General features: G+C 35.9%; 2 protein-coding genes across 3 annotated transcripts; both read right to left on the bottom strand.

The window, feature by feature from the left end:
* Positions 1-2,272: 2,272 nt before the first annotated feature.
* LOC107572322 (thyroid peroxidase-like) lies at positions 2,273-4,019 on the bottom strand. 2 transcript variants are annotated; one of them, XM_016258748.1, is made up of 4 exons: positions 3,887-4,019; positions 2,774-2,857; positions 2,586-2,692; positions 2,273-2,508 (listed from the first exon to the last, which is right to left on the bottom strand). In XM_016258748.1, exons 1-4 carry the CDS (start codon positions 3,984-3,986, stop codon positions 2,377-2,379), a joined length of 423 nt encoding a protein of 140 aa, XP_016114234.1. In that variant the 5' UTR covers positions 3,987-4,019; the 3' UTR covers positions 2,273-2,376. The 2 variants fall into 2 exon arrangements, with proteins under 2 accessions (XP_016114234.1, XP_016114235.1); XM_016258749.1 differs by having other exon boundaries at positions 2,590-2,692.
* Positions 3,987-10,796, bottom strand: epx (eosinophil peroxidase; the record flags this gene model as incomplete). The annotated part of the gene is made up of 8 exons (XM_016258737.1): positions 10,530-10,796; positions 9,017-9,389; positions 7,850-8,010; positions 7,115-7,373; positions 5,651-5,821; positions 4,450-4,687; positions 4,145-4,350; positions 3,987-4,051 (listed from the first exon to the last, which is right to left on the bottom strand). Coding segments are annotated over exons 1-8 (1,740 nt in total), but the record flags the coding sequence as incomplete, so codon positions are not given.
* Positions 10,797-11,175: the final 379 nt, after the last annotated feature.

Here is an 11,175-nt window from a genome sequence, read left to right as displayed (position 1 = left end):
CACACGATAGAAAAATTAAAAAGCTAACTGACTTTTTATCTCACAATTCTCAAGTTTATATCCCACAATTTTGACTTTTCTTCTCAGTTTTACATCTTGCATTTGAGTGTTTATGTCTCAGAATGTTCTCAGAATTGTGAGGGAAAAAGTTTGAATCGTGAGACATAAACACAATTACAATCACAATTAGTTTATTCCGTGGCAGAAATAAGCTTCCATACTGACATTTAACTTGCCATTTGCAGAGAAATTCAGAGTCATCCATTAAACACATGATGGCAGAGTTCATAGCTTGAACCCTCAAATCTAGTGTTCCTCAGTTCAGAAAAATATTGCCACACATTTTACGTTTTTTGAATTCTAGAAAGATTTGTATTTGAAGAAGTCTTACGTTGTTTCCGCTCTTAGTCGGAACATAAAAAGGTTGATATTCCAACGTCCTGTAGGTTCTTCCAAATCTTTTAAAACCAGTTCATTACCAGTTTGACAAAGATGTGAATGCTTACTAGTTGGAAACTCATAATTACGGTAATTCCAACAATAGAATCAGTTCTAAAGCAGTGCTAGAACTTCATCTGAAGGCACTGCACCATCATGTGCAATACACATACACCACACTAAGGCGCGTTGTTTCCCAGCATGCTTTGTGCACCAGTGATTTCTGTGCACATTAATGCTTTACAGCTTTGAATGGACAATCCTCCAGACATCTTTTCTATGCAAGTGTCAAGAGAAGTGCCATGTGAGTCTCTTTCTGTCACCACCAGCACTTATGTTATGGATGCTAAACCATCGAACACAAGTTATGGTCCTTGTACCATGATGCATCACACCCCGTATTATAAATAATAACTGTTGCATGACTGACAATCGCTGTCTTACGGCACGAATACAGTGTTTACAGTGTAGAACTCGCTTTTGATGGACTGTCATCATATTTAATTTGATGTGAGTGAAAACATGTCATCAATAGGTGGTTTTGTCTTTTTTCAACTGGAAATGTTTTGGAAATATATTGTTAAATTTGTCAGCCTTGTTTTCATTCGTGACGCATTAAATATGACGTCTACCCTCAGGTCTGTTTGCTTTAGTTAAACAGCTTCTTCATGTTAAAAATGACTTTTAAACTCCATTAAAAGCATCTTCAGAATACATTTGTGACTCAGTTTTGTTTTGTGAATAATGAATACTTTTTCCAAAAATAACTATATAGCATCATGTAAGAACTGTGTGCTTTGTTCATAATAATTTATGTATGAATGTACAAACATACATACCGTCAGTTATATATTTTGGAATATATATATATATTTATTTAATAAGAAAATCCTGTAAAAACACTCAAAAATCACCCACATGGTCTGACATTTCAGGATCGTTTCAGTAGTGCATTTATAATTATTTTACAAAATGTCAATGTCAAAGCTTATTTAAATGTATAATACACACACACACATATATATATATACATTTATATATATATATATACATATGTGATGTCACAGCACAATCTTGGATTCTATTGGCTAAGCATAAATTCATATATATGAACATGCGGCACCTAATTTTGAGCAGCAAAACAAGTTAAGCACGAGACAAAACATATAGAAAATAACTAATAAGATGTCTATGAACAAATATTAATATTATGCTACAAACATGTACACTATCATTCAAAAGTTTGAGGTTGGTAAGATTATAGAAGCCTCTTCTGCTCACCAAGGCTGCTTTTATTTGATTATAAATACAGTTAAAAACAGTACATTTGTGAAATATTATAATAATTTGAAGTAACAGTTTTCTGTGTGAATATGTGTTAAACTGTAATGTATTTCTGTGATCAAAGCTGTATTTTCAGCATCATTCCTCCAGTCTTCAGTGTCACATGATCTTCAGAAATCAGTATAATATGCTGATCTGCTGCTCGAGAAACATTATTATTATTATCAATGTTGAAAACAGTTGTGTTGCACAATATTTCTGTGGAAACTTTTTTTTCAGGATTCTTTGATGAATGGAAAGTTCAAAAGAACAGCATTAATTTGAAATTGAAATCTTTTGTAAGATTATATCATGTCTTTACTCTCACTTTTGATACATTTAATGCATCCTCGCTGAAGAAAAATATTAATTTCTTTAAAAAAAAAATAATAATAATCTTACTGACCTTTTAGGCTAACAAGGCTAAAGTATTATGGCAAGGATTTTTGTACATGATTTTTGAGCCGACAGCACATTTATCACAAATAAATGCTTTTCTGAAGCGCGAGAACACTGGGAGAAATGTTAAAAATGCTTTCATTCATGTTCACACACGTTTCATTAATGTGTTTCCGTCCGGTGTTTCCGGTCGAGCGGTGTGAAATGAGACTGTGGTTATGAAACATGTAAACACAGACCATCTAGGACCAAAATCTGCACGTTTTCCAAACCAGTTTCCCCTTGAATCCATCTCAGCTTCTCCGACAGCATTCCACCTTCACCGGCTCGGCTTTCCGAAGGAACAATCTGCAGGATTGACATTCGTGCTATAAGTATTGTACGTTTACTCATACAAAACAGCAGCCTGAAGTGGAGATTGTAACACACCTTTGGTAGCAGGCGAGGAAGAGCACTATCAAAGCCACGCCCCCTAGGACTGACACCACTGATGCAACAATGGAGGAGGCGGAAAGGGGCGGAGCTGCAGGTTCTGTATATGCAACAAATAATCGCTCATTTATTTATGCGATTAATATGCCATGGATTGAGGAAGCTGCTGGTGACTGCTCACCTGTGCAGGTGTGACCTCCAGGTGTGTTCAAGCACTGCAGGTGTGGAGGGCAGACGGACGGATGAGTGGAACATTCATCAATATCTGAAAATATCAATGAACGCATTTTTAATAAATTGGGTGTCAGATGGATCAGTAAATTTCATTTAAATTAATTTGTCCTGATCTTATTTAATACTTCATTTTATATAATAATTAATATTAACGGTTTGATATTTTTTCATTAATGTTGCAGCAAGCTGTTTTTTGACTGCATCTACTTGTGCTCTTAAAGTGGTGTTTATATTTGTGTTTAAAGGTTTCTACCATTTAATTTAATATAATGTTATTTTATATGTAGTATTTAATTCTATTTATTTTATTTTATTTGAATGGAACATTCATCAGTATTTAAAACAAAACATAAATGCATAGTTCTATACTTTATTTATTTACTAATAAATATTTAAATTAATAAATTTAATATTTAATTGTTTAATATTATCATTAATATTTACTAATACATTTTATATTTAATCTAATTTATTTTACATTTAATATTTGATGTAATATTTGATATTTATTATTTAGTTTAGTTTAAAAATGTACATGAATGTTCAAAAGAAATAAGTGGAACATTCATCAATATTTAAAATAACCCCCCAAAAAACATTGTTTTAATAAATCGGGTGTCTGATGGACCAGTCAATTTCCAAATTTAATTGAATACTTAATTCGACTTGAATCTTTAATTGTATTCAATATTTAATATTAGTTGTTTAATATTGTGTCATTAATCTTTAATGTTATTTACATGTAATATTTAATATAAAAATGTACATAAATGTTCAAATATCGAAAACAAATAAGTCGAATATTCAGCAATAATTGATATAACCAATAAAAATATTGTTTTTATAAACTGGGTGTCAGATAGATCACTCAATTTCCCAAATTAATTTAATATTTAATTAAATTTGATTTGATTTTAAATATTTAATATTAATTTATTACTACTGTATAATTAATATTTACTATGCAATTTAATATCTAATCTAATGGTATTTTACATTTATTATGTAATACTTAATGTATTATTTTAATATTTAAAAAAAAATTTTTTTTTTATTTAACCTTGGCATGTGGGCGTTTGTGGGGTCCACTGGTGGGTGTTGGGGTCACAGGTGATTTGTGTGGCTCCCTGGAGCAGGTATCCAGTAGGACACTGATACATCACCGCAGATTCACACAGCACAGAGAAACCCAGATTCAACCGCGGGACCGCGCCACACACCGGGTCTGAAAATGACACCCAAATATTGGGACAATATGAATAACCCACATAAGATAAAAGGATTATATGATTGTTTTCATTCGTTCGGTCGCTAATACCGGTGTCTGTCTCTCTCCACGCTGAGAGGTTCATGTGGCCGATGCGTGTGCAGGGTAGCAGGTCGTCGGGGTGGAGTGTGTGCGCGAAGGGGTCAAAGGGCACCAGCCGGATGTGTGTGTTGTCACAGATGATGCGGGACAGAGATGTGGTGCGCAGAGCGTCTCTCTGAGCCGAGCTGAACACACCTTCATTCTGCCACCAGAACCTAAACCACATTTAATTATGTACTTCATATCATGCCACATTGAAATAACTCAACACTGTCTCAAACTAAATAATAATAAAAGGAAGTGAATCACATTACCTGTCACCGTCTCGGAGCGCTTTGAACTGTTTGGCGATCAGGCAGGCCAGCAGGGGCCCCACGCGGCCCCCAGGCAGAGCCGGCTCTGAAATGGCCCCGACCCACACGTCTATGTTCTTAATTGTTCCATAGAGATGCAGCAGCTTCCTGGCCAGAACTACATTTCCCAGAATGCCTGCTAAATCAGACTCATCCGCAGGCGCAAAGAGACCGCAGAGCTCCCGCCACGCACTGTAACCTGCAGAGAGAGTGAAATAAATACTTTCATTATTATTAAATATTATTAAGCATTTCATTCATGATATTCATGGTTTGTAATTTGAAAAATAAATAATGTCAAGTTATTATTGTAATATTTTTAGGTTAAAACTCTAGCGTGACATTCTCAGGTTAAGGTAAAGGTAAAGTAAAATTAGCACAATATTAGGAAATAAAATTAGCAAACTATAAGTAAACCGTTCTAAATAAGGAGAGAGATAATGTCAGGAAACTCATTTATGAGTTTGACATTAGATCAAAGCAAGTAAGTAAATAAAATAAATATTTTTTAAATGATGTAGATATTTATCTTCTTATGTTTAAGTTTTAAACATTGTTTTTTGTTTGCACATTTTTATATTTTTCTAAGTGCAAACATGACAGGAGTTTTAATAAGTTGTAACTGAATCTTTCCTAATAAAGAAAAAAAGATGAAACACTGTAGGTGTTTATAAAACAAACAGTAAGCAAGCTGCCTTCATAAACATAAACAAAATTAATAATCAAATAAACAAAAAATGGATTGCAAGTTTCAAATAAATAAATAGATAAATAAATAAATTGTCATGTTATTATTTTTATTTTTTGTTGTAATTTGCCATTTTTTTGTTATAAGTTTAATATGCTTAAGATAATATATAAAGATAATATGCTTATCTTTACCAATAAAGAAAAAAATTAATAAATAAGTGAGCTGCCTTCATAAACATAAAAAATATTAACAATCAAATAAACAAAAAATGGCTTGCAAGTTTCAAATAAATAAATAAATTGTCATGTTATTATTTTTATTTTTTGTTACAAGTTGCAGTTTTTTTGTTATATAGGTTATAACTGAATCTTTACCAGTAAAGAAAATAAATAAATAAGTGAGCTGCCTTAAAAAACATAAAAATATGCTAAAAAAAAAAAAACATAATAAAGCATATCTGCTGACTGGCACCTTGTAGGCCGTGATCTCGTCCCCTCTGCAGGTTTAACGCGGCCAGGTCCAGCGGCAGCCCTCCCTGAGCCTGGAAGAGCCTCTCGGTCAGTTCCTCCACCATCATCTGATCTGCTGTCTGCAGTTTAGCCGGGGACAACAGCAAGCCACGCAGCACAGGATCGATGCCACCTACACACAGACAAACATTCATCGAGTATGCGAGTAAATTAGCATGCAAAATAATGAATATTAAGACAAGATACTACAGGAAAAGACATTGTTTTCATGCACTGGTCAGTTTTGAGATTTTGGCCTTTTTGCTTCCATAAAACATATGTCGTCTTTCAGACTAGGGGGAAAGAAAACATCCGAAATACAAATGTAAGTGTTTGTTTTTATAGCACTTTATGTACATTTCAATTATAATACATATCTTTAAAGGCTGTTTTCTTGAAGTTTATTCAAGGGTGCAGGTTTGATTTTGGCATTGGTGGGGACATAACGGCAGACAACAGACATTGAATTGTTTGATCAATATTACTGCTAGGGACAATTTAGTAGTCGCTGGATATTGGTAGGGACATGTCATTGTGACTCTACTTAACTCTACACCCTTGAAAATCATAACAAGCAATGTCCGACTTTGGAAACTATAGTTTACTGCGAACTAGTGAAACACTCCATTAATATATAACGAGCTGCAGCTCAAAATACATGTCAGATGGAAACATTGTACTTTATGATCGAGTTTGTAGCTTAATTCACTGGATTTTGAATAGTTTTTTTCGCATGCACTGGGCCAGAAATTTATGGAAACCCATTTCCGCCATGGAATACGAATAGCAACTTTTTATCTCACAATTCGGACTTTTTTTCTCACAATTCTGAATTCATCAGAAATATGAGATATTAACTCGCAATGGCAAGAAAAAGTTAGAATTGCGAGATAAAGTCAATTACTTTTTTATGATTTATTCTGTGGCTATAAAGATATAAATGAAAGATATAAACTCAAATTTGTTAGTTTATACACCAAACATTTATTTCTATCTATCTTGTGGAGGTTATTACAGAGGGATTTGTTCATATATCATTCACCAAATTTATATATTTAACATTTTATTTTATTTGTTTATTTGTTTGTGCTGTTGACAGTATCTTCCGATAGATAAAAAGAGAAATCTAAAATCCATCTGTAAAAAGCTTATATGCCAACAAAATGAAACAACAATTGACCCTGGCTTTATCTAATGTTGAGATTTATGTTCTGGAAATGTATGCAAATAAGTGCACATTTAATTAAACAATGCTTCATTTGGATATTTAAACATTTCGGAGAACTTGTAGTACAAAACGGTTGTCTTAAAGGACTGAGATTAATCAACAGGGGAAGTATGATGATTTTATTTGCGTAATTTCTTACTCTATTCACCTGTGGTGTCTTGCCTCAAGTGTGTGTGTGTGTGTGTGTGTGAAACAAACCCTCTTGCACAACCCTCCAGGATGCAAACAAAGAGTGGTGTAACGGCAGAGCCGGGTGCTCAGGGCTCAACCGGTAATCGGGTCCGAGGCGGTTCACCACCGGATGCACGGTCACATGTGCAAACCGAAAGGCAGCGGTGGAGAAAATGTTGGAGATGCTGGGGTCAGCGGCGGGGTCGTAACCTTTGTACGGGGGCATGAGGGCCAGGTTAGCACTGCGTCCCAGGACGCGGGGCAAGTAGTGATCCCATGTCAAGATCTTCCAAACAAGATTCAGCAAGTCAGAGACATGCATAAATACAGTAAGCTTATAAAACAGATAGTTCCGGTCCTTGATTCTGATTGGCGAAGCTGTTGTAAATTACTCTACAAACATACACCTTTGTTTACGTCTGTGTGCTGCTCTGCAGCTACTTTGTAGCAACCACAACTGTTTCTGAGGAGCTACATTGTTTGGTGGAAGAATACTGTTTTTATTAATATCATTACACTTTATTTGCTCTGTTTTATTTTGTGAAACCTTACTACGTATATGGAATAACCGTTTTATAAAAGCAATAAGCCCCGTGAAGCCGTGCTTTACAGTGAATTTATAACAGCTAAGGGAGTTTACTCCGCTTCATGTCGTACTACGTAACAACGCCTCTTAGCTGTTATAAATTCACTGTAAACTACGGCTTCACGGGGCAAATTGCTTTATTTTATTACTTTTGGTGTCACTTTTTATCTCCTCACCTGGTGGACTGCGCCCAGTATTTTCCTGGCCTCCTGGTACAGCGTGTCTGGGCTCCAGTGAGGGTTGAGCTTGTGAAGCTCCTCAGCCAATCGGTTGTGTTCTCTCAGAAAGAGCGTGTGCAGAGCGATCATACCCAAGTGCTCATTGGCCCGAGAGTCACCTGAGACACGCCCACAAAAACAGCACATCAACTGGCCAGTTTAAATCAGAAAGCATCAGGGTGAAGGCCTAGCTTACACATAAAACGACACAAATATTGATTTATTTTCCTTTATAGGGTGTTGTATCTTTAATACCTTTAAAGTCAACATTAAATAAAAAATATTAGCAATATCAGCAATATTATAAATCAGCAACAAAATAAATAAATAAAATAGGATTAATTGCATTATTTATTTGTTGTGTATTTATTTTAACTATTTAAATAACAACATTTACTTAATTTTTTTGAAAGTGTTATTTCACTTTTTTACCTAATATGCACCACTTCTTATTGCACGTAGTATTTTTTTTGTTGTTTAAAGCTTTATAAATCTCATTGAGGCAATTAGTTATGACTACAGTGGTTCTAGACAAAACACTTATACACAAACTTATTTATTATTGCTCTAGAACTTAATTTAATTGTAATTTTTACATTATTTAATTGCAATAATTTTTGTAATTATTTGAATTATTTAATTTATTGATTTAATAATGAAACCAATAATAATATTTACTTGCTTTGAAATGTTTTACTTTTATTTATCTATTTTGCACCATTTCTCATCATATGTAGTATGTATTATAATATACCATTTGTCATTGTATACAAATGCTTTAGCAATATAAATACACATGCTTTTGTCAGACTAATACAGCAAACTGAATTTAACTGAAATTGAGGGAGGTAAATAAATTGCATGAAGATAAATAAACAAACCAACTTAAACAGCTAGTAATACTATCATTACAGTTTGATTATTTAAGAATTTTACATTAGTACGTTTCGTACTAGAGTTTCTGCTGTATCAGAGGATGCTGAAAACCCACTGATTTCAATGTGGATGGTTTGTTTGAATGGCGTATAAGACAAAAAGCAAGGGTTGTGAAAGTGACACAAGTATTTAAAGTGATTATGGAAGCAAAATGGGTTGCGAATGCTCACAACGAATACTGCCTACAACCTGCTTGGAAACAGAACGATCTATTCCCCAAGGATGTGTTGAGTCTTTGCACTGTCTCTGGTAGCGGGATGGGGTCGATCTGCTCTCGTGGGCCGCAGGGATCCAGGTTCAGCTGCGTGCGGCTCAGGAAGGGCATGAAGCCGAGCCCTTGGTCTGAGTGGAGCTCGTTGACGGCGAGCAGGCCGAGAGGGGACGAGAGGTTTCGCAGGGTGGCAGCCAGCCCATCCGAGCTCCCGTACACCATATTGGCATCCACGAATGCCGTGATGGCGTTCAGCTGCTCCCGGTGACCGAGTGAAACCGTACAGCTGGGAGCAGAGCGGAAAAACGGCATGCAGCTTTGAGTCCCAGTGCGAGGGTCAGACAGAGGGATCTGAACGCAAAGAAAAAGAGACAGATGTTCAGAGTGTGTACGATCTGGCATCTGTTTTCATCAGGGCCGGATTTACCTCTTTTTGTGACATAGGCAAAACTAATGTTTGGGCCCCCCTTCCCTGTTAATATAATAGTCCTAATATTACCACCCAAGCAAACAAAAATATTTCTTAATCAGTGGAAACCGTTACAGTGTTTTCTATCGCAATAAGTGCTTGCGTTCAGTCAATAAAAATCGAATCGAATGTAGTTCTTAATTTGTTTGATTAATTTCCATTAATAGGCGTGGCGGCGTACCACTTCGGGAGTTATTTCTCTAATAATTTTAACGGCCAGGAGTCACAACCACACATCAAGACATTGTTCAGATTATTTGTTTCAAGACATTTGACACGTTTCCGTAGTGACTATTTTTTTACGCACTTCATCCCAAACCTTCCATTGAAAATTCCTAAATTTAATTTTAGAGGCTTGAGCCATTGATATGCAGGCTAATGCAGTTATTAATGCTGTCTAATGCAGTTATGAGAGAGAGAGAGAGAGAGAGAGAGAGAGAGAGAGAGATATTAAGCACGTGTGAATACCTGCGTCTGTGCGTCTCTAATAGCAGCAGCATCTACTAATAGTGAATCTTTAAGTTAAACTGCTTCAAGAACCTCTATTAAGCACGTGTGAATACCTGCGTCTGTGCGTCTCTCAGCAGTGTCCAGCAGCAGCATCTACTAATAGTGAATCTTTAAGTTAAACTGCTTCAAGAACCTCGCTACTGAGAAATGTCATGTAGCTTTTCAGCTGCGAAACTATTTCATTGATAAATTTGCGGGGCAGCGTTGACGACAACTTTCTGTCCGCGTCTGTGTCTGTGAAAGAGAATCGGAGGAAAGCGTGATTTCCATACATAAAAAAGGTGGAAGACGTGGAAATAGTTTGACATTTTTACCCTATTGTTTGTTATATTTATTTGCTCAATGTTTTCTGGGGTTTTGGTTCTTTTACTGTTGTAGATATCCCATAGTATAAGAAAAATATTATATATCTCTTCATTGTGTTTGGGCCCCCCCTGGACGAGCAAGCATAGGCACGTGCCTAGAATACCTATGCGTAAATCCGGCCCTGTTTTTCAGGGTGTAACACGCACCTGTATCGGGAAACATGGCGTGTCTCTGCTGCAGGTGCGTGTGCAGTCCGCTCCGGTCTTAAAGGCCGCGGTGCTGGGGCTCTGAGGGGTCAAGGTCAGGTCATGATCGATCCACTGACCCCACTCCACCAGCAGATGAGACAGAGACATGTCCAGAGAGATGTTCTCATTATGAGTGTACAAAACCTCCTGCGACACACGCCGGACCTGGAAAGAGAGATTATGATCTGATAGAGTCTGGAAGACTAAACTTCTGTTTGTTACCATTATCGGCTCATTTGGTCTTATTTTTTTCTTTAGTTTAGTGACACTTAAAACTAAAGGTTCTTTATTGGCCTCTGTGGTTCCATGAAGAACCTTTAACATCCTTGGAACCTGTACGATCCAGAAAATGTTCTTCACACGCATGCACGCACACACACACACACGACTGTGAAAACCCCCTTTTGGAGTCTTACTTTTAGGTGTGTAGTGTATTTTTACGCCACTGGTGGCACCAAACAGAATTGCAAAAAGTTACTATTTTCAAAGTTCTAAGCAACAGTGTTGCAATTGTTAAATAAAACTATTAAAAACGGCTTTTGTTAATTAAAATAAAATAAAATAAAATAAAAAAATACTTAAACATTTTTAAGTTACCTAGGAA

The sequence above is a fragment of the Sinocyclocheilus grahami genome, unplaced genomic scaffold (assembly GCF_001515645.1).
Source record: "Sinocyclocheilus grahami isolate Dianchi unplaced genomic scaffold, SAMN03320097.WGS_v1.1 scaffold1735.1, whole genome shotgun sequence".
In the NCBI taxonomy this organism is placed as follows: Eukaryota; Metazoa; Chordata; class Actinopteri; order Cypriniformes; family Cyprinidae; genus Sinocyclocheilus; species Sinocyclocheilus grahami.
Note: the sequence above shows the minus strand (reverse complement) of the source record. Positions and strands in the feature narration are given on the sequence as shown.

What these genes read in the sequence shown, in the direction of transcription:
- LOC107572322 (XM_016258748.1), bottom strand. Translation starts at nt 3,986, where the DNA reads ATGTATCAGTGTCCTACTGGATACCTGCTCCAGGGAGCCACACAAATC. An exon ending in ACAAACGCCCACATGCCAAG is followed by an intron (nt 2,858 to 3,886) that starts GTTAAATAAAAA and finishes TGATATTTTCAG; the next exon opens with ATATTGATGAATGTTCCACT. An exon ending in TGGAGGTCACACCTGCACAG is followed by an intron (nt 2,693 to 2,773) that starts GTGAGCAGTCAC and finishes TTGCATATACAG; the next exon opens with AACCTGCAGCTCCGCCCCTT.